The sequence below is a fragment of the Diabrotica virgifera genome, chromosome 8 (genome assembly GCF_917563875.1).
Source record: "Diabrotica virgifera virgifera chromosome 8, PGI_DIABVI_V3a".
Taxonomy (NCBI): domain Eukaryota; kingdom Metazoa; phylum Arthropoda; class Insecta; order Coleoptera; family Chrysomelidae; genus Diabrotica; species Diabrotica virgifera.
Window position 1 is genome coordinate 35,477,937 of NC_065450.1, and position 24,263 is coordinate 35,502,199.

General features: G+C 35.5%; 2 protein-coding genes across 2 annotated transcripts; both read left to right on the top strand.

Annotated features, from left to right (window-relative positions):
• The first annotated feature begins 970 nt into the window (after positions 1-970).
• LOC126890129 (uncharacterized) lies at positions 971-23,534 on the top strand. The gene is made up of 3 exons (XM_050658977.1): positions 971-1,004; positions 16,181-16,399; positions 23,409-23,534. Exons 1-3 carry the CDS (start codon positions 993-995, stop codon positions 23,532-23,534), a joined length of 357 nt encoding a protein of 118 aa, XP_050514934.1. The 5' UTR covers positions 971-992.
• Positions 23,535-23,622: 88 nt separating this feature from the next.
• On the top strand, positions 23,623-24,011 carry LOC126890473 (cuticle protein 8-like; the record flags this gene model as incomplete). Its single annotated transcript, XM_050659438.1, is given in 1 exon segment — positions 23,623-24,011. A coding segment is annotated over 1 exon segment (282 nt), but the record flags the coding sequence as incomplete, so codon positions are not given.
• Positions 24,012-24,263: the final 252 nt, after the last annotated feature.

Genomic DNA, 24,263 nt, shown 5'->3' on the forward strand with positions numbered 1-24,263 from the left:
AGAGTTTTAGTACTTCAGGATGAATATTGTCAGGCCCTGGAGATTTGTCATTTTTAAGGGACCGTATTGCTTTTTCTACCTCTGAATTGAGAATGGAAGGACTGTTTTCGGTAATTTCGATTGAGTATTTATTAGGGCGGTCGGAAGCAAAGGGGTTTTCAACATATTGCTTCCATGTTTCTAGAACCTTTGTTGGTTCTGAGATCAAAATTCCGTTGGTGTCAAGTATGTCCGTTGCTGAGATGTTGTATTTTCTTTTATTTGTTATTTCTTTTATCTTCTTGTGGATGTTTTGGTGATCGTATTTTTTTTCGTATTGTTCAATTTCTATGCATTTTTCCGACAGCCATCCCTCTTTAGCTTCTCTGATTTTTGTCCTTATTTTTTTTTGTTTACAAGTTTAGCACCAGCAAATCATTAAAACTCTTCCTTATCGAAAATTTCTGCACTATTTACCTACTTCTTCTGCTTAACTTGGTATCATAACGCCGGATGGTTCTTTGGTTCTTTGTCTGGCTATGTCCTTCCATTAAGATCTATTTTCCATTCTACTCCATTGTTTTACATTCATACTATTTTTACACAGTTTATTATCAAGCCGGTAATCATCATGCAGAAATTATCGTTGTTTGGTCATATTAAATTTCGTTTGTAATATTAGTTACAGCTTGCAGTAATAATTTTATTAAATATTCCAAATAAATCTATAAATTCCATAAAAAAGTCTAGACACCTGCGATAAATAAAATTGCTTAATTGTCAATTACTAATTAGTATATTGCACTCTATTAATTATATTAGTATATTGTCTCATTATGGAGACCAAAATGCCCGAAGAAATGGGTGGGTTGGGTACAGCAGCGCCTAGAAATATTACAAAACTTGACCGTGATTCTTTTGATCCCAATAGTATTTCGGTAGGTTATTGTATCATATAAAAAGCGCTACATTTTAATTTGATTCAGTGTATTCTGTTTCTTTACATCAGCAATATGTTCTCAAAAGTAAGTGTACATTTAAAATAACATTCAAATAAAACAATAAATTTAATTACCTTCTGTTGTAATAAATTTAAACGTTCTTATGAAATTCTACTTTAGTTTTAAATATTTTGACTATTTTTATCATTCTCTTGATTTTAGATTTGTATACTTAATTTTAAAGCCCTTCCTTTAGTTCTAGCTTTCGTTATTTTATATTACTACAATATTCATTTTTCTTCATCTTTTGATCGAACAACACATTTAACCTTCATCCCAATAAATCAAGGACTAAAATAATTTTTTAATGATTTTAGTCTTTAAAACGTTGATTAAAAAAATACGATGTTAATAAAATTTTGTTTTTAAAAGATATATACTAGTGCTAACCGTTTTTATTGTTTTTTCTTTAAAGTAATCTAAATCCAATATCGCACACCTAGATCTGAAGAGAGTTAAGTCAAAAAAACACTTTTTTCAAAAAACACGAAAAACTGTTTTCGGTGTCCATGTGCACTGCGGGAGTGTTTTGTTTTTATGGTTTGCTTTATTTATACACCAGAATATTATGTTTAAGTACTTTGATATGTAATACACGTTTTAAGGCTAAAAATCGATTTTTTTGAATTATTTCCCTTTTGCTTATTAATATATTTATACTTGTTATACTAACTTGAGTTGAGCCTATGTTGGTGAATTAAGTTTGTAGTTGCCTCTCTTTTGAAGAGGCATTGTTTATTTAGTTAGAACGAAGTGACTTTTTGGTTGGATGATGATTATTATTTTCTTCTTAAATCGGCTTAAATAATACCTAATTCTGTTTTCTTCGAATATGCTGTTTTTATCGCTTTATTGCTCAAATCAAGAGTTTATTTGAAAAATTCCTTGCATATTTGTATTTTGAATCCATTAATCTCAAAGTAAAAGGGATTGTTGAGAGCTCTAAAATTGTGTGTACTTAAGTACCGATATTTCGACTTTATTTGTTGCGAGTGGTGTAGTAAGAATTCTTTTTGCTTTCCAAGATCACCGAGTGCATAATATTCATCAAAGTCCTGTTGTCTTGACATCTTGTCCGCTTTATCTTTGAATTTTAGGCGACATTTGTCTCCACAGGGTGGTCCAACCATTCTTGCTAGAATTAGTGTTTTAGATTTTGACAGGGTAGTTTATCTATCTCAATCTCAGTAGCAGTTTCAGGAGCCATAACACCTTCTGGGCCAACTTTGTCACTATCAGCTTCGGTATCCGATGCACTGGAGCTGCTGCTGCTGGATCAAGTTACCGATGATGATGAAGGTACGACCTTAGGTGGGTGTGCATTTTTGTTTAACAATTGCAAATTAGCATATTTATCTTAGTTGTCAATATCACTTTCATCGTTCCAAATAAGTGAAATATAATAGTCCGGGGTTGCTGCTTAGATGTGTTAGGGATAGATGTATTAACCGGTGTCAAAACAGCATGACTTTCTTTGGATGGAACTTTATCACTTGATGACATCTTCAAGTTATCTTCCACGGTTGCATGTTGACTAGAAGTTATAGGAGTGATATTTTATTTAAACTGTTCTTTACCATACTTACTAACAATCGCCGGCGATTCCTTGTTTTCCTGAAACATACAATGTTTATTTTACTAACTTACAGAGTCATGTGCCACAAATCAATTTAGAAAGCCCACAAAAAACATTTTTAATCTTTTTGGCTATGATATAAAGATAAATTTGTCAGAAACCATCTAAAGGGATCCAACTTGAAAAATTGGCAGTAAAAGAGGAACCGATATTGTTAATGGTAAGATAAACATTAAACTGTACTACGACCTACAAACCCGAATCGTCAATAACGAAATAAGTTTAATTTTGATAAGATTTTACAGAAAAAAGGAAGTATCAAATATGACTCAGCAAAGCAGACATAACTACAATATCGAAAATATTTCAGGAGTAGGGTAACAACTAAAAATAAAAATAAAATCATTATTTACCTTGCCAGCGATACAGGTTTAACTCAAATTGTTGTATCCTTGTAATTAGCACTGACCATTTAAAAGGTGACAACTCAAAATAATACTGCTTCAAATTTCTACTAAATAGGTACAACTCAAAATAACTCCATACTTTTTACGGAGGACACTTGCACTCCGCTTGTAATTCTGATTGTATCTAGCATTGTTCCCATTTTTGCGCGGTGGGATCTGGCTCGCTCGTTCAACAAAAGAGACTCTAGGTGCCATCTAGCGTTGAACTTTGCACATATTTTAAAATCTCTTTTATTGATCGATAGGTATCCGTACAGAGAATTAAATGGTGAGCTTATCTCAATTTCACATATTTTTGACTTAACTCTCTTTAGATCTAGGTGTGCGATATGCTCTTGTTATCTTTTTACACGTGACACCTCTTACTAGTTTAAAGGAAAGCTACTAATGTCAATATTATTCTTCACGTACCATTTCCTCGATGAACAATGGCAACCATTATGGATATTGTTGACTGTGGCATGGCTATGGCAAGTTGCGAAGCCATGAGATTGTTTTCCCCTCCCTTATATACACTTCCCCTGCCTTGGATTTTTCTTTATCTTGGATTTTTCCCTGCTTGAGTAATTAAGGCACGCAATATCTTTAGCCACACACAAGATGTCCCAGGTACTGCAGATTTCTGGTTTTGATGGTCTCTATTATTTCCATGCTCTTATGATTTCATTTTTTGTTACATGATCATACCATGATGTAACTCAGTTCCTGTTTCTGTTCAGTTCCTGTTTCTCAGTTTCTGTAAATCTTTAAGATTTTCTGCCAAAAGAACATTGTTCGATCCTAATTTGTATAAAATATTTTAAATTGTCAATATAAATTAAAGTAAAACAAGTACGTATACTATTTCACGGGGGACGAGTAGTTTTTGGAATCGGTAACCCATAGCAACAGTCAGAAAATTAAATATCTATCTATCAAATAATTTCAACGAGAAAAAATATATTTTTGTGGAATCTACGTTCGCTTAGTGCTGTGGAATGCGCTGAAATAAAGAACCTATCAAACCATCTTTAAACCTTGTGAATTTCCTACAGCAGAAACCATTGTGCAAAAAAGATAGGACATCACGAAAAGTGCTGAATACCCTCGTTGGCTTTTTACAGTCCTCCAACGAAGAAAAAGGGTTCAGAGCAAACATTGGTCTACTTCGTCCGGATTTTTTGACACCCGAAGAAAACATCGATCCCTTCGTCTGAATTTGGTACCTACAGCTTGCAGCATCGAGAAGTAAGGTTAGAATATTTGATTCACTTATTTTAATCTTGCTTTGAGAGTATATAATTTATTGGCATATGGTTTTGTTTTAGTTCATATTCTTTCTACTTTATCATACAAAATATTAAACATTTGGCACATTTCTTTAAAAACAAATTATAATTTTTGGATTTATATCTTAAAAAAAAAAAAACTTACTTCTTTAAGCTAATTAACATATCTAAATATTGAAATAAACGTTATCAGATATTATTTGTATAATAATCTACAATATTAATCATATTAATTAATACATAATATACAACAACCAGCCTACCATAGCAGCACCCATCGAAGGGAATATCGTTTAATTATAATATAATCAACGCATTTCAAATCAATTTACTTATAATAAAGACATCCCTTAGCATTATTAATATTTGGCCCAACATAGCCGTATCATCCTTATACCTAATCCACATCTTCAACAATTTATTTTTTATTGCTTACTTAGCTTATCTACTTATTTTAACTTGGTACTGCAACTAATAGCTAGCAATATTCTTATTAATTAGTATATTCCACAAAACACAGTAAATTTATAACCTTCTCTCAAACCTATTAGCGTTAATTAATTGATAAAAATGGCTAGTGCTGAAGACCTTAAACATCTTGTAGCTCGTCGTGGCACTGTTAAATCCACAGTGACTCGTTTTAACACTTTCCTTGAAAAATGTGTAACTCCTTTATCTGACACAATCCGTCTTGAATTACAAGCGCGTCTGGATGCCTTAAAGGAGTCAGTTGTTGAGTTTGAAAAGGTACAGTGTGACATTGAACGTATTTGTTTATTTGATACAACCTCTAACCTCGGCAATCAAGATGATGAACGAGGAGAGTTCGAAAGCAAATATTATGCCTTAGTAGCTAAAGCAACATTACTTCTCAATCCCACATCAACGGAGCAACCACCCATTCATGGGTCATCTTCATCCATGTCATCTTCGCCAATGCTCAACTCTCATCGTCTTAATTCATATTTACCACCAATCCCTTTGCCCATATATTCTGGCACATATGAAAATTGGACAAATTTCAAAGAAACCTTTGAGGCACTTATTGAGAACAATCCTACTATTCATAAAATCGAAAAATTTTATTATCTTAAATCCAGTCTAAAGGGAGAAGCCGCTCAAATTATTGGAGCACTCTCCGCAACCGAAGCAAATTATGAAACGGCTTGGCATCTATTGTGCGACCGTTATGAAAACAAAAGGGCAATTATTCATGCTCACGTCAAATCCATCTTCGAGCTAAGTCCTACTAAAGATGAGTCGTCTCGTTCCTTGAGAAAACTTTTAGACACTTTCGTCAACCATTTCAAATCCTTGGAAAACTTAGGGGAACGCGTTTTCGAGTGGAGTACCATTCTAATATATCTTTTAACATCCAAAATTGACATCAATTCTCGAAAAGAATGGGAAAGAGTCTCAGCAGGAAAGCAATCTCCCGATGTGAAACACTTCTTAAAATTTTTATCAGAAAGGTGTAAAATTTTAGAATCTGTTGAACAAAAATGCGACCAAAAGATATCTCATAAAAGAGATTGGCATAATGTCAAGTCATCTGACAAATCTTCAACCCTTACCGCATTAGCTCAAGTGCCACCAAGGTGCAGTTTATGCTCAGATAACCATTTTATCTACTCTTGTTCTAAGTTTCATGCCATGCCGATACCGGACCGTTTTGCAAAAGCAAAGGAGCTTCATCTGTGCACCAATTGCTTAAGGTCCGGACATAAAACTTTGGATTGTAAATCTAGCTACTTTTGTAAGACTTGTCAAAATAAACACCATAGCCTTTTACATAGAACTCAATCCGAGTCGCAAAATCATAATAAAAACCATATATCTTCCACATCTAATCTTCCCCAATCTCATCAAAATAATCCTAGCACTTCTAGACAACCAGAGACATCCTGTAACTTATATTCATTTAATCAAAATCCCAATTCATTCATACTGTTAGCTACTGCTGTAGTAAAAACATTTGACAAAAATCGGCAACCCACACTGGCCAGAGCCATCTTAGATAGTGGAAGCCAATCCAATTTTATTACTCAAGAACTATTTGAGAAACTAAATCTTCCATATGAACATGTTAACCTACCTATAACAGGTATAAATCACGTTACAACTTCACTTACTAAACGTGTAAAATTAGAAGTAAAATCTTTAAACGGAGATTTCACTTTCAAAATGCCTGCTCTCGTAATTAATCAAATAACCGATCTAACACCACAGCATTCAATCAACCCTTCTTATATTAATATACCCAATAATATCACATTAGCTGACCCTCAGTTCTACGATCCTTCTGAAGTACACCTACTCATTGGTGCAGGTTTATTTTTTAATCTCATGGGTTCTGGACAAATAAAGGGTAATAAAGGTCAACCATTTTTACAACAAACGAAATTGGGGTGGGTAGTTAGTGGCCCAGTTCCTTCACAAGCTTATTGCTACCATTCTGCTCCCAGTTCTTGCTTTCTTTTATCGGCCGATCCTCTTCAGGCCTGTATCGAAAAATTCTGGAAAATTGAAGAGAATTATATTACGATTCCTTCTAAATACACTAAGGAAGAAGAAGAATGTGAAGTCCATTTTCAATGTACCACAACTCGCGACGACACTGGACGTTTTCAAGTGAGTCTTCCTCTTAAACCTCAAATTGCACAACTAGGCAAATCTTATGACATAGCTTTTAAACGATTTCTATCAATCGAAAGGAAGCTTCAGAAAAATCCCATTCTAAAACAAGCCTATTGCGAATTTATGTCACAGTACATCGAGCTTGGACACATGTCTAAAATTTCGGATCTTGAACCTGATTCTTCTCCTTTGTATTATTTGCCTCATCATGCTGTCGAAAAGAATGATAGTCTTACCACTAAAACTCGTATCGTTTTTGATGCCTCGTGTCCCACTTCTACCGGCATATCACTAAATCATACACTCAAGGTGGGCCCTGTTGTTCAAAGCGATCTTTTTTCCATATTGCTACGATTTAGACAGCACAACTTCGTATTTACCGGTGACATTGCCAAAATGTATCGACAAGTACTGGTCGAACCAGCACAGCGTAACCTTCAACGCGTGATATGGCGAAATGATCCTTCCCAAGAAATTACCATCTATCAGTTAAACACCGTGACATACGGCTTGGCAAGCTCATCATATTTAGCTACTAGATGCTTAAAGGAAATTTCTATACATTCTTTGGCTACATTTCCTGAAGAAAGTCGTAAGCTCAACCTAGATACGTATGTCGATGATGTGGTCACAGGTGCTTCAACTGAACAAGGCTTGATTTCTCTTCGTCGAAACTTAACTTCAATATTAAGTTCCTATGGCTTCAATCTAAGACAATTTTCATCAAACAGTACGGCCCTGCTATCAGATATAAATGTAGATGATCACAAAGAAGAATATATAATAACAGATTCACCAAACAGTAAAACTCTTGGCATATCGTGGAATTCTTTAACTGACTCATTTATCTACAATACAAGGATAACAGCAAATCCATCCATTATTACAAAAAGGACAATCCTATCAACCATAGCTTCTATTTTTGATCCTCTAGGTTGCCTTGGGCCCATGATCGTTCAAGCAAAAGTTTTAATGCAAAAATTATGGATTCAGCGACTTAACTGGGATGATCCTATTCCTGTCGAACTCTATAAGATCTGGAAATCGTTTATAGACAACTTTACTCTCGTTAATTCTTTTAATATACCTCGTCAAGTCACCACGAAAGATACTATTTACATTGAGCTACATGGCTTTTCCGATAGTTCAATAAATGCATATGGAGCTTGCATATATGTACGATCTATTGATATACACGGTCGTATACTTAGCAATTTACTGTGCGCTAAATCACGTGTTGCTCCGTTAAAGGCTATTTCACTACCTAGACTGGAATTGTGTGGAGCACTTACTCTTGCTCGCCTAACTAAAAACGTAATCGAATCTTTAGAACTTACTTTCTCAAAAATTTATTTCTATACCGACTCCACAATTGTTCTATGCTGGTTGGGTCTTGAACCTCGCACTTTAAAAACATTCGTATGCAATCGTGTATCCGAAATCCAGCAATTGACAAAAATAGATGAGTGGCATCATATACCCTCCAATGTAAATCCTGCCGACATAATATCTAGAGGAGCTAGTCCGTCCGAATTGCATGAATGTGATTTATGGTGGCATGGACCTTCATTTTTGTTGCAATCTCAGGATACTTGGCCCTCAAACAATCATATATCGAACTTCACAGCTCATACTCCTGATCTCGATTTAATGGAACTTAATCCAAAATCTATTGTTCTATCATCTCAAGTATCTCATTCAATCTTAATATCTTCACTAGTTAATAGATATTCTAGTTATACTAAACTTCGGAACGTTCTGGCCTATTGTTTTCGATTTATCTACAACGCCAAGACTTCAAGGGAATTCCGGATAATTGGAGATCTCACCTTAACGGAGATGGTCCAAAGCACACATCATCTTGTTAGACACGTTCAGAGAGAAAGCTTTCCTGAGGATATTCACCAATTAAAGTCTCATGGTAAAGTCAAACCTTCCAGCAAATTAAGCTCTCTGAACGTATTCCTTGACGACCTAAACATAATCAGGGTGGGAGGTCGCTTAAGACACGCTTCTATCCAATTCTCAGCTAAACATCCGGTTTTACTTCCACATAAGCATCCTCTGACAGAATTAATTATATTTTATGAGCATAAGCGAAACCTTCATCCTGGAGCCCAGGCGACGCTATCCTTCGTCAGACAATCCTTTTGGCCATTAAACGGTAGAAATGTGGTCAGAAATGTTCTTCGTAAATGTATTCCATGTTTTAGAAGCAATGCTCAACCCATGGACAATTTAATGGGGGATTTACCACCCTCTCGAGTCAATATCTCTCATCCCTTTGCGCGCTCTGGCGTCGACTACGCTGGACCATTTAAACTTAAGGAATCGAAATTTCGAAATCGTCGGTTTACTAAGGCATATATTTGCGTATTCGTTTGTTTAACTACTAAAGCGATTCACATTGAATTAGCTAGTGAATTAACTTCGGAATGCTTCTTGAGCATCTTAAGACGTTTTGTTGCGAGACGAGGTCTATGCACCGATTTGTATTCAGATAATGGTACAAATTTCACTGGAGCTAACAACGAGCTGCAAGGTATATATAATGTATTAAAAACAAATGCCATCCGAGATTTTTCTCAAGAAAATAAAATAACATGGCATTTCATTCCTGCCAGATCTCCACACTTTGGGGGGCTATGGGAGAGTGCCATAAAATCAATAAAAACTCACTTGTACCGTATTATAAACAATTCCAATCCTTTATCCTATGAGGAATTATATACTCTTTTAGTTCAGATTGAAGGTGTATTAAATTCTCGACCCCTGTTTCCTATGAGCAACGATCCCAATGATATGGAAGTGCTGACTCCAGGCCATTTTCTCATTGGTCATCCGCTTAACATGGTTCCTGCTATAGACTATGAGGATTTTCCGATCAACCGGCTCACCCGATTTGAGCTCTTGCAGCGTATGATGCAGCACTTTTGGTCGAGGTGGAAAAATGAATACTTGCATACTCTGCAGCAACGAGAAAAGTGGAGATATAGCAAAGACACGGCCAAATTACAAGGACAGATGGTGCTCCTGAAGGATGATGGTCTTCCTCCGTATCAATGGTCCCGTGGACGTATAAGTGCTCTTCATCCTGGCAAAGACGGACTTGTGCGCGTCGTGAGCGTCGCTACCCCAAATGGAACTATCAAACGTAGCATTACTAAACTGTGCCCGTTACCCCATGAACAATAAACATTCGGTTTTTATTTTTTTTTTACTTTAACCGAAACAACTACTTTTAAATTTTCTTTCATTTATGTAGTATTTAGGTATGTATGTATAAGTATTGTATAATAAGTCATTGTAATTCTGCAAGCCACAGCCTAAGCGAGCCGATTTTTAAGTAATTAGTCACTACCTTTCTTTATTGAAGTGTATCCCTATATAACTTCAAGGGCGGCGGTATGTTCGATCCTAATTTGTATAAAATATTTTAAATTGTCAATATAAATTAAAGTAAAACAAGTACGTATACTATTTCACGGGGGACGAGTAGTTTTTGGAATCGGTAACCCATAGCAACAGTCAGAAAATTAAATATCTATCTATCAAATAATTTCAACGAGAAAAAATATATTTTTGTGGAATCTACGTTCGCTTAGTGCTGTGGAATGCGCTGAAATAAAGAACCTATCAAACCATCTTTAAACCTTGTGAATTTCCTACAGCAGAAACCATTGTGCAAAAAAGATAGGACATCACGAAAAGTGCTGAATACCCTCGTTGGCTTTTTACAGTCCTCCAACGAAGAAAAAGGGTTCAGAGCAAACAAACATTACACTTAATGTTGTTAATTTATGTTCCATTGACCTTTATTCCAGCAGTTTCTCCCTCAAGAGTCCTTTACAAAATTTCTTGAAAATATGCGTTGAAGAGAGCTGGTGGCACCACACAGCCCTGTCTCACTCATCTTTTAATTTCGAATTCATCTGATGTGTTTTCATTGATGCGTACTATTTATTTAGAATGTAGATTTTTTATGATTTGAAGGTCATTGTAGACGGGTTTTATCTAACAAACGTCTTATTCTAATCTACCATTCTAACTTCATTCAAATCTTCTTCTCCATCATCGAAATCAATTGGTTCCTGAATATAATCTGCAGCCAAAACTTCCAACATAAGCTTTTCTAAATAGTCTTGTTTCTTTTTCCAAGAACACATAGTGTTTTTTACAAACTTTTTCTAAATACCAATACTACAGTTATTCCAGGAACCGAAGCATTTCACCTCGCAATTTTTACAGAATGGATCGATTTGCTTGAAAATTTGAGAATAAGTAGTGGATAGTCCAAGAATAAAAATCTATAAGATGCCGAAAGGCGTTTTTACCATGGAGGTGGTTGCCAACCCCATCTCGGTGGTGGAAATTTTTTATTATATTTTGACCGCAAAAATTAAAGAAACATTCATTCTAAGTAAAAACTAAGTAAACTTTTTTATTTTTTATCCTAGAAAGTTTTTTAAAAGAATTTTGTGGGACAAGATCTGTGAAAATATTAATATTGAAGATTTTTAAAATGCTCAGCCGCAAAAAAGGTGACTTTGAAAGGGTTGGTAAAGTTTGCATCTTATTACAAGTTTTAATAATTGTCAATAGCTTACTCAATTTTTATCGTAGAAAAATTTTTTGTAAACTACGTTCTTGGGGACTAAATAAGCTACAATTTCCTTTTTAAAAATTTTTTCGTATCTCTGATGCTAATCTTCTATTCTGAAGAAAATGCCATTTTTTCCAAACAACAAAAATTCGTTATTCCCTTTTAACCCCATTTTTTTAAAAACTAACCATACTAAGCCGGTCAAACTTCTAGAACCTATTAATAATACATAAATAAAGAAGACTAAACAAGATCAATGACTAATTTTAATTAGGGTGGTAATTAGGGGGTTGCTTCCGATCACTTTTTCACTGAACAAAGTAGGGACTGATTCTTTTCATTATAAGTAACTCTATTTTTGAGCTAGAGACTTTTTTATGTCTAGAGATAGATATTTTTACTTACTTACTTAATCAGCAGACCCATTTGTACCTTTCGGTGTTGGGCCATTTATAATACACTTCATTAAATTACAATATTTTACAATCTTCTGAATTGTCCTAGCTCTTAACGAACTTTCTCCATTCCTTCCTATTGGATGCTATCTGTGTTGCTTCCTGCCAAGTCTTACCCTTACTCTGCAGTATCTGCGAAATGTCACTGTTCCATTGTTTACTGGGTCTTCTTCTTCTATTCTTACCTACTGGTTTGGCGTCCCACACTCTTTTTACTTGTCTATTATTGTCCATCCGGGTTAGATGTCCGAACCATGCCAATTTTTTCTCCTTGATTGAGTCGAGTATCGGTTTGATTTTGAGTCTTTCTCTTATTTCTTCATTTATGATTCTACCAGTTCTTTTTACTCCGATCGCTCTTCTGAGGTATTTTATCTCCGCTGCCTGTATTCTGCTCTGGTGTCTTTTGTTTAATATCCAATTTTCTGCTCCATATGTCACCGTAGGTCTATATATTGTTTTGTATATTGTCATTTTGGTCTTTGTTGATATTTTTTTGTTATTAAGGAATCCTCTATTTAGTGCTTGGAATAGTTTTCCTGTGTTTTCCATTCTGTTGTTAAGATCGTCCTCGATGTCTCCTTTGTTGTTGATTACTGTTCCTAAGTATTTGTATGAATTTGTCTGTATTATTTAATGTTGGTCAATCATTACTTCTATTTGATCTTCCGTCCCTTTTTTCCTTGATATTTTCATTATCTGAGTCTTCTCTTTGTTTACGTTTAAGTTGTATTTGCTTGCTTCTAGATATTTTTAAATACTTTAAATTCGTTAAAACAAGTTATTCTCAAAAATTCATAGTTTTCCCGTCTTTTGACTTTGAATCTACAATATTTAGCATTTGACGAAGAAGAGCTAACATAAAACACATACGTTTAGCTCGATTACTATTGGTCTTAAAGAACATAAAAACCCGTTTTGTTTATTTTTTCAAAAGGTACATTTTTATTAAGTTAAGTTGTTTTGATGAAACGAAAACTTTTTGAGTTATTAGCGGAAAACTTATTAAAAACATTGATTTTTTCGATATAAAACTAACACTTTCGATAGCGAATAAATCGAAAACTTTTAATTTTAACCAAAAAAATGTATAGAAAGTTTTTTGCTTAGTTTTTACTTAAACTGAATGTTTTTACCAACTTTTGCGGTCAAAATATAATAAAAAATTTCCACCCCCGAGATGGGGCGGCAACCAGCCCCATGTTAAAAGCGCCTTTCGGTATCATATATATTTTGATCCTTGGACGTGCGTAAGGCGCGCATAAATTCTAAAATTTTCAAGCAAATTGATTTATTCTGTTAAAATTGCGAGGTTTTATCCTAATTTAAGCTTCATTAGGTTAGTCATACTTGCACTAAGTTAGGTACCTTTTAAAATGTTACAAAACCCTTTCAAGCTTTGTATACAAATGCTCGCACGCAAACTGTCAGCCCGCATGAACGAATTCTGACCGAAGAAGCGAACAGTTCAAAGGCAAGATTTGTACTAATGCAAATGCACACAATTTAGGAAACTATTATATTAGCACGCACTTAGAGCCAAACCACACGGACCACGCTGCAGCGCTACTCTGTGCATCCACAGAGTGGCTGAAACAGGCGATTTTCTAGCGCCGGCGACTACGCTGCGAAGTGGATCGTTTGGAAGGGTGCGGCAGGTAATGTAATGGGTGAGAAAAAAAAGTTTGTTCAAATGATTAAAAACTTGCCGGCTAATATATTTTTTTAAAAAGTGTGTTCATCAAAATCAGTGTTTGTAATGTCCATAGTTTTAAACATTTTATAAATCATACTTAAATAACTTTAAGGCCCACCACATACGGTGAAACGCAAATGTAACGAAACTGAAACTGTCGGTAACTTTTGAATTTCATTTGAGTTTATGCAGTAGACGCCTATGAGAGACCACACATGATGAAACCATATGGACCATTTCAGACCGGCCGTTTGAAACGCATATATTTCAGTTTCATTGAAACCGGTGTGCAGGAAACTTGTGTTTTTATCGGGTTTCGTGTTTTTGTGTCGTTGTGGGTACTTTAAAAAACCGGCCAAACCCGATTTCGGCCAAACTAGTTTATCCTATCGTGCGTAGGCCAAACTAGTTTATCCTGATATAAATAAACACACTTCAGGCCAAACTAGTTTGGCCTAGGCGAAACAAGTTTATCCTGATATAAAGACGCACACTTCAGGCCAAACTAGTTTATCCTGATATAATAAAGATTCACACTTCAGGATAAACTAGTACGGCCTTCTTCTTCTTCTTCTTCTTGTAGTGCCTATCTGTTTCGGATGTTGGCGACCATCATGGCAATCTCTACTTTTCACACTGCTGCTCTGAAAAGACTTGTAGTGGTTGTGTTGAACCACGTACGTAGATTCTTCTAGGTCTTTCTTAGATGCGTCTGTAAATACGATATGATGATTTTTAAAATAATTTTCTATGTCGGAATTAAACATAATATTTCTCGCGAGCAAAACGCGCGCATGAAGTGCGCAAAACGCGCACGTAAGGCGCGCAAAACTCGCGTATAAATCGCGCAAACAGCGCAAAACGCGCGCATAAGGTGCGCAGAACGCGCACGTAAGGTGCGCAAAACGCGCATAAAGTGCGCAAAACGTGCGCATAAAGTTCGCAAAACGCGTACGTAAGGCGCGCATAAAGTGCTCAAAAGGCGCGCAAAAAGTGCGCAAGACGCGCACGTAAGGCGCGCATAAGGCGTGCAAAACTCGCGCATAAATCGCGCATAAGGCGCGCCTGACGCGCGCGTTGTTGGAGCATTAAGCGCGCGTTTCGCGCGCCAGAAATATGATGTTTAATTCAGACATAGAAAATTATTTTAAAAATCATCATATCGTATTTACAGACACATCTAAAAAAGATCTAGAAAAATCGACGTACGTGGTTCAACACAACCACTACAAGTCTTTTCAGAGCAGCAGTGTGAAAAGTAGAGATTGCCATGATGGTCGCCAACATCCGAAACGGATAGGCACTACAAGAAGAAGAAGAAGAAGAAGGCCGTACTAGTTTATCCTGAAGTGTGAATCTTTATTATATCAGGATAAACTAATTTGGCCTACGCGCGATAGGATAAACTAGTTTGGCCTAGGCCATACTAGTTTATCCTAAGGCGGTTAGGACAAACTAGTTTGGCCTAGGCCAAACTAGTTTGTCCTGAAATCGGGTTTGGCCGGTAACAGATACATCCCTACATAGTACATTGAGAAGAATATCAATTATATGTCTGTGGGTCTGTGGCTGCCAATCAATGAAACTGATCCGTATGCGTTTCAAATCGTTGGTTTGAAACGGTCAAAATGGTTTCATCATATATGTGGTTTCTCATAGACGTCTATGGCATAAACTCAAAAGTAACTGAGGGTTGCAGTTTCGTTACATTTGCGTTTCACCGTATGTGCTGGCCCTTATTTGTTTTGTTCAGTTCAAATGCATCTAATGTATAATAAAATGTAGGTAAATATAAATATGTAATAGAGAAAACATTGCTTATGGGATTTATTCTTTTCGATAGGACCTTCTTTAAAATCAGTAACAAATAATTCAAAGATGACGTCCCACGGTTTTCCTTTTAATGACCTATATATGCCCTCGGGTTCTTGTATCACATATTATATCCTGTTTTGCACTTCAATCAAAAGTCGTTCTGAATCGAGATTCATTTTAGGTGCTCTCCCTATAACCTCTCGTAAACATCTGTGGCGGCTACAAAAGTGGTCCGTCTGAATTGGGTTTGCCACTAGTGGACGCCACTAGCGTCTGTGGCCGGCGACTGTGGCCGGCTACAGTCGCTCGTCTGGGATGTGACGTCCACTCTACATAAGAACCCACGGTAAATCATTGTCAGCCACTCTGTGGATGCACAGAGTAGCGCTGCAGAGTGGTCCGTGTGGTTTGACTCTTAAGTCTTTTGACTGAATATTAGGGAGCTACGGTCAGTTTTTAAAAGTGTGGAACAAGAGTCCGCGTGCGAGATCTGGAAGGTTTGTATCCTAATAAAAGCATCCATCATGAAAATGTCTATCTAATCACCATTCAATGTCTTGAATAACGATTTGCGTATCATTTATTTTTCTTGGAACGTGTTGGTTTTTATACTATTAGTGGAATTTATGTAAACTCATTTTACGTGTTGTAGTAGTTATTAGTAATTATTTTTAATTTTTCAGATCTTGTCCGTACTAGCTCTTACAGCTGTAGCTCAAGCTGGTGTTTTGGACTACGGTCATGGTCACGGACAAGCCACGTCGTACGCTTCTACAAGTCTAGGTGTATCTGACAATGGACATGGATATGCTGCTCCTGCATTGAGTCATGGATACGCTGCACCACTTGCTCGTGGATATTCTGCTCATGGAGAGTCTACTCATCCCGACGAACACATTAATGTAAGTAAACAGTATATTTTTTAGTTTTTCTATTCGTAATAATGAAGTCGATACTGGCAGCCTTTAGTTTATTTTATTGTTGTGTTGTGTTTAAAAGGAGAGCTACCGGTTTCGACACTTACAGTATTTGCCTCATCATCAAGCCCAGTACAAAGTTTTCGAGAAAAATAGAAACTACGAGCTAAAATAAAACCAAACAGGGTGACTACAGACAATATATTCATACTAAGAACCATACAAGAACAAGCTTATGAATACGACCTAGAACTATGTGATATGTATATACATAGACTTTAAAAACCTTTTGATAGTATGACATGAGACAAAATGCTAGAAGACCTTCGTAATCTTCTTCTTCTTGATGTGCCTATCCGTGACGAATGCTGGCGATCATCATGGCAATCTTCACTTTATCTGCAGCAACGCGGAAAAGCTGCATAGATGTGTTGAACCAGGTTCTGAGGTTATTTAACCAGGATGTTCTTCTTCTTCCTGAACCTCGCCTTCCAAATATTTTTCCCTGCAGGATGGCTTGTAGGAGGGCATATCTGGATTCATTTCGCATAATGTGTCCAAAGTATTACAAGTTTCGAGATTTGATGGTGGTTAGTACTTCTCGGTTCTTTCCCATTCTTCTAAGAACCTCCTCATTTGTGACCCGATCAGTCCATGGGATTTTTAGAATTCTCCGATATAGCCACATCTCAAATGCTTCCAATTTTCGGCACATATCTTCGTTCAAGGTCCATGATTCAACAACATAAAAAAGGACAGAGAAGACGTAACATCTCAGCATTCTTACTTTTATACCAAGAGAAATGTTGTGGCTCTTGAAAAACTCCCCCATACCGTTGAAGATTGATCTAGCTTTTCCGATGCGCGCTCTTATTTCTTGGTTGTTGGTCCATTCTTCATTTATTATGGTGCCGAGGTTGTTGTAGTGCCTCACTCTTTCTACAGGGGTTTGGTTGATATAGAGTTGACCTTCTGTTATCTTTTTCTTGCTGACGATCGTAAGCTTTGTTTTTTTACGTGTATATTGAGTCCATATTGTTGACTGTAATACGTAATTTTGTCCATGATGACTTGTATGTCTTCTAGGTTGTCCGCAAATACTATGGTGTCATCTGCATACCTGATATTATTTAGCCGGTGCCCGTTTAACCTTTTTCAGTTTCGTGTAAAGCTTCGATAAATATTCTTTCAGAGTAAATATTGAAAATTAGGGGGTGACAAAATGCAGCCTTGCCTCACTCCACGCATGATTTTGACATATTCCGTGAGTTCACCGTCAACTGAGTTTTGCAGGCTGATTCCAGTAAAGGTTTCTAATTATTTTCAGATCTTGGTTGTTAATTCCTGCTTCTTTTAGTATTTGCATCATCTTGGCGTATTGTACTCGATCAAACGCCTTCTCGTACACCAGACATGCGTATACGTCGCAATTTAGGTCTCTGCATCTCTGGAGTAAGACTTGTATTGAAAACAAAGCCTCTCTCGTACCAACAGCATTTATGAAACCGAACTGGTTGGGCGAAATTTGACTTTCACATAGCTTGTAAATTCTCGTATGGATTACCTTTAGAAACAATTTTAGGAGATGACTCATCAGGCTTATCGTACGATATTCTTTGCACTTTTTGGCTCCAAGTTTTTTTGGAAGTGCAATAAATTCAGACTTCAGCCATTCTGCTGGTATTTGTCCAGAGTTGTATATGTTGTTGAATATCCATGTGCTTATTGCTATTGATTTGTTGTCCATTAGTTTGAGTAGTTCTGCTTGTATATTATCGGGACCTGCTGCTTTGCCATCCTTTAGTTGTGTTATGGCAGAATAAACTTCCTGCTGTAATGTTCTTGGTCCATAATTTACCTCTTCTTCTAGCTCAAAGGTGTTATCTCTTTGATCTTCAAATAGTTTTTCTAGATTTTCTTTCCACATTCTAATTTTACTCTGTAATCTCAATTTCTTGGCATCTCTCCATTGCTTCTTTTTCTTTCGCTTCTCCAATTTTCATTCTGATTGATATATTGATCGTTTTATATGTGTCGGGATCATTTTTGTCATTTCTTCTTTCGTCCATTACTTTCAGGATATCATCTGTCATCCTTCATTGCGTAATCTAGGTATACAAAAAAAATATATCAGTCTCTTAAAAATGACGTTGCAGGGTAGCTGCAATTAGAGTAGGTGGAGAACTAACTCCCCTATTTGACATCAACATGGGAATGAGACAGGGAGACGTACTTTTAACCATGCTGTTCAACCTAATTCTTGAGGCAGTCATTAGAAAAACCAATGTAACTGGGCATATAAATACCAAAACGGTACAAATTACTGCATATGCAGACGACGTACCTATAATTAGTAAGTAGGAGTAAGCCACGACTAACGGAAGCGTTCAAGGAATTTATTCTTAAGCACGAAAAAGAAGGTTTAAAATACACGAAAAGACCCAGTGCATGACCATCAAAAGAACACCTGACAGTGAAAATAATATCGTAATAGACAACTATATTATCGAAAGTGTCGATGCCTTCACATATCTGGGTATAGAAATATATCAGAATAATTCCGCAAGTAGCGAAATTAATGTACGTATTACCAGTGGAAATCGTACATACTTACTATGCTAACAAAAGATCCATGACATCAAAATTATTAGACACAATGTGTCATAAGAACCAAAATGTCTATCTACAGAACATTGATTAGACTCGTAGTAATCTACATAATATAATGTACCATATTATGCTTGTAAAACCTGGGTAATGACGAAAAAAATTAAGCCTAACTCAGCACATTCAAAAGAAACATACTCAGAAAAGTATATAGCCCGGTGAAACAGGAAGAAGGCATATTATGGAGAATTCGGAGAAACGACGAGGTTAATGAATTGAATGCAGGGTATGATATTTTAAGATTTGTGGAAAGTCAAAAACTGTCATGACTAGGATATACAGAGACAAAATAATACAAAAATAACAAAGAAAATATTACAATGGAAGCCGCTAGGAAGGCGAAAAAATGAAAGGTCCAGAACGAGACAGTTAGATGAAGTTGAAGATGATCTAAAAACCATGAATATACAACAATGAAGGAGAAGGGCATATGAGAGAACCCGTGTTGAGCTGGCCCCCCCACTTGCAAAAATTAAAAAACAAATAGCCCTGATTTATGAGCTATTTATGAGCTGTCATATTCCGCAAATAAAAATTTTGAGCTCGTTACACTGAGCAGGAATTTAATATTTTAGTGGGAGGGGGGGCTGACTCAGCCCCCCACTACTTAAAAATAGGAATATTGAATCGATTTTTGAGGCAGAATTACGAGCTATTTATGAGCTCTTGAAATGATATAGATTTGATTTTTGAGCTCATCCCTTTCACCCACAAACATCTCTTTAATTGATTTTACTTAAGAGAAACATGCTGAAAAAAAATTAAAATATATCGTATCACCGATATAATTTCTATAGCTTATATATTCTAAGAATAAACTCTTAAATCATGCGCATTTAGATTATTGGGCTGCAACCCCTTCGCAAGAAAACCACCCCATCATCCAGGCTTAAGAGAGAATTGTACTTAAAATGAATTAAATTAATTATTTGGCGACTAAATATCGTTTAATAATTTATGAGCTCCCAAAATACGCGAAATTAGGTCATTAAATTGCAATTTCTTTTGTATAGTGCAGTCACTGAAGGTAAAAATCAACTATTACATTCAATTTTGGTGAACCTTCATCGATTTTCACGAAAATTTGTGAGTGGTTAGAGGATACCCCAAGAAACAAAGGTGACATGGTGCCACCTTCCCCTTTACCCTGAGGGTGGATACCACTCCTTCTCGGGGGTGAAAATTATTTTGTTAAAAATAATTCCACATATCGATAGAAGGACAAATTATAAGCAGAATTTGTTATATAAAGTTATTAAAATAAATCAATACTTTTTGAGTTATTAAAGATCAAAGATATTAATTATTCGTGAAAAAAATGCATATTTTAAAGCGGTTTTTCGCAAATCACTGAAAAACTGTAAGTTTTTACAAAAAAAGAATTTGTGTGTACTTTGTACGCACGTAAGAAGTTATACTTCTATTATATGATTATATGATTATAAACGAAATTAATATACTTTTTATTTATATTTTATTTAAATATTAAATTAATTTATACTTACTACTTCCCAAACATTTTTATTAAAACAGTGCCAAAAAACACATTAAAAATGCCACAAATGATTTCTGAACATTAATTGTCGGAAATTTTTTTAACTAAATATGTATTTTCTGAAAATAAAATTATATAATAAATATACTTACAATCATAAAATGTATAAAAAAAATAAAAAAATAAAAGTTTCTATTGGGATTCGAACCAACTTACCACGCGGCTGTATTTGCGTTGTATTGGGATTCACCCGCATTAAAACTTCGCCACAGAGACAGCTTGTCATTATGTGCGAAGATCGTCTAACTAAACAGATTAACCTTTTGACATTTTTAACTTATGTAAATCAAATTATTTTGATTTTGAATTGAAATGATTTAGAATTGAAAAAATACAACAAAACATAGAGTAAGAAGACAATATATTAGGTGAATATTGATAGAAATTTTGATGGTAATCAAATTATGTAAATAAAATATTACATACTACTTATGTATTTTGGTAGGTTCAAGGTAGGTATCGGAGCCCGTATAACGACTAATAAATTTCGCAATCACTTGCGTCGTGCAAAGTGGCTATGTTCAAATATCATAACAAAATTTGATCAACTATTTATAAAACACTTACCAGTGAAAGATTCTTTAGCTTTGAATAAGCGAGATCTGCGGCACTTATACTAGGCACAGTTTGATGAGCTTTCACATTGGCATGCAACAATCATCTCTTCTATGTAAATAAGTCCAAAAATATAATATGAAAACTATTTAAAAAGGCAGTATAACCATTAACTAACTTTTTGTTTGTTGTTTCTCTTCCTACAAATTTTAAAACGCAACAAGCATATATTATAACCAAACCATGCACAGTCCCACAGCTGCCATATTGGATAATTTTTGTCATGTCATTTGAACATCCAATCAGAACAAAGTTATAATGCGCATGCGCCCGGTCGCTAGGTTTTCCCATATAAAATTTCACCGTCATTACGCCCGTAAAGAAGTATAACTTCAAAAAGTTAATAGAAGTTTAAAAACATAAGTTTTTTGTAAAAACTTACAGTTTTTGAGTTATTTACGAAAAATCGCTTTAAAACATGCATTTTTTTGCAAAAATTAAAATATTTGATCTTTATCAACTCAAAAAGTTTTGATTTATTTTAATAACATTATATACCGAATTTTGCTTAGAATTTGTCCCATTATCGATTTGTGGGGTTATTTATAAAGTGATAAGGGGTGACATCTACCCCAGGCTAAAACAGCACGTTGCTTTTGTTTGTTAAGGTATCCTCTATCCACCCACCAAGTTTTGTGAAAATTAATAAAGGTTCACCGAAATCGAAGGTCATAGTTGATTTTTACCTTCAGTGACTGCACTATAGAAAGAAACTTGCAATTCAATAACTGAAATACGTGCACTTTGTAATTCATTTTAAGTAAAATTCTCTCTTAAGCCGAGAAGATAGGGTGGTTTTCTTGCGAAGGTGTTGTAGCTCAATATTCAAATTGAGCATGATTTAAGAGTTTATTCTTATAATGTATAAGCTATAGAAATTATATCGGCGATACGATATATTTTAATTTTTTTCAGCATGTTTCTCTTAAGTAAAATCAATTAAAGGGTTGTTTTGGGGTGAAAGGGATGAGCTCAAAAATCAAAACTATATCATTTCAAGAGCTCATAAATAGCTCGTAATTCTGCCTCAAAAATCTATTCAATATTCTTATTTTTAAGTAGTACTAAAATATTAAATTCCTGCTCGGTGTAACGAGCTCAAAATTTTTAATTTGCGGAATATGAGAGCTCAGAAATAGCTCATAAGATATCTATTTCAAAAAAGAATAACAAAAAGAAGAGGAAACATCGCCTATGTATCACAGAACTTGGAAAAAATTCAAAAGTCAAATATCTTAACCTCAGCCAAGGAAGCCCTTGGTGAAAGAAACATGAATAAAAGTAAATCGATCCCAAGGCACAATATATGGTTTTGTACAGAAGTGAAGGAAAATTGCAAAGAAAAGAAAAAAAGCTTACCTAAAACACATGTCAGGAGATCTCCAGGAGGGGGATAAATCACCAGTCAGTAGAAGAAGTACCTCTCTCTCTTGTCGTTTCCCCATTACTGAGGATCGTGACTTCTTCCAATATTCCTAACAATGTTTCTCCATTGGTCTCTATCTTTAGCTGCTCTAAGAGCTTCGCAGAATGAGTTTCTAGCTGAATGCTTTCTTTGGTCAGACCATCTAGTTGGTGATCGTTCTCTTGATCTTCTCCCCGGAACGTTTCCAGAAACAATTAATCTCTCTAAAATGTCGTCACCTCTGTGAACCACGTGACCAAATAATTGTAGAATTCGTTGCAGACATATTGTGGACAGCCTGTTTTTAATATTGAGTTGGTTTAAAATGGAAACGTTTGTCCTATGGGCTATCCAAGGTATGCGTAGCATTCTTCTCCAGCACCACATCTCAAAGGCATCAATTTTTTTGGCACTCGCCTGCGCGAGGAGTCCAAGTCTCTGCTCCGTATAGAAATATTGAGAATACAAGGGCATTCACTAGTCTCGTCTTGATATTTTGAGAGATAGATCTGTCTTTTTCCAAACTTTAGTTAGGTGACTCATCTCATTTTTTGCTGCCATACCAATACTTCTCCGAACTTCTGCTTCACAGTTACCATCGTTAGTTATACTAGACCCGAGATAGACAAAGGTGTTTAATATCTGGTATTCCTGTAACATGTTAGTCAGTTAAATAGTGTCGAATCTGTCGACCATCATTATTTTTGTCTTAGCTTTATTGATTTTCAGACCAACTTTATTTCTACTTTCAGAAGAATTATCGGACTGTGAAAAAGATGAGTGACTACCTTCCAGAGATGTATCAATATTCCAATGAACAAGCAGAACAACTAAAATTTAGTAGAAACTTAAGCATGCGTTGCTGTGTTAATTATTAACTATGACCACTCTTTTTTGTCTGAATTTTGTAATATTTTATACTATAAAAATATGCTAGTTATTTACTAAATACCTTATTCATTTCTTTAGACTCATCCCAAATACGAATTCAACTATGGAGTCAAAGACGAACACACCGGTGACCACAAATCCCAACAAGAAATCCGTGATGGAGATGTAGTAAAAGGTTCTTACACCGTAGCTGAAGCCGATGGTACCCTTCGTACCGTTCACTACACTGCTGATGACCACAACGGTTTTAACGCAGTTGTCGAAAGATCCGGACACCCTGTCCATCCAGCTCCAGCTCACGGAAAAGTACTCTTAGCTGCCCCCGCTGCTTATGGTGCCCCATCATACCATCATTAAGACATTTCGAGATAGTTGTTGATTAGTGTTATCGTATTTATTGATTGAATGAAATGAATTACTATGTAATTAATTTTCTATGTATAAATAAATGTTCATAAAACAAACCGTACTTATTTTCTACTTTCTGTCTATGAATGGCACACAGATAGTACAGTCAATGAGGGTATTTGGATGTCACTTTCTTAGATGTCAATCTTAATAAACTTTTTGAAATGTTTTTAAACAATGGCTACCCAAAACACATTTAAAAAAGATATTATTAACACCAACTCCTCTAATAGACCTTTGATAAATAATTCACAACCAGTTATTTACAAAAAAAATACCTTATGTCCAAAATTTAACAAACCAAATTG

What these genes read in the sequence shown, in the direction of transcription:
- LOC126890129 (XM_050658977.1), top strand. An exon ending in ATCCCGACGAACACATTAAT is followed by an intron (nt 16,400 to 23,408) that starts GTAAGTAAACAG and finishes TTCTACTTTCAG; the next exon opens with AAGAATTATCGGACTGTGAA.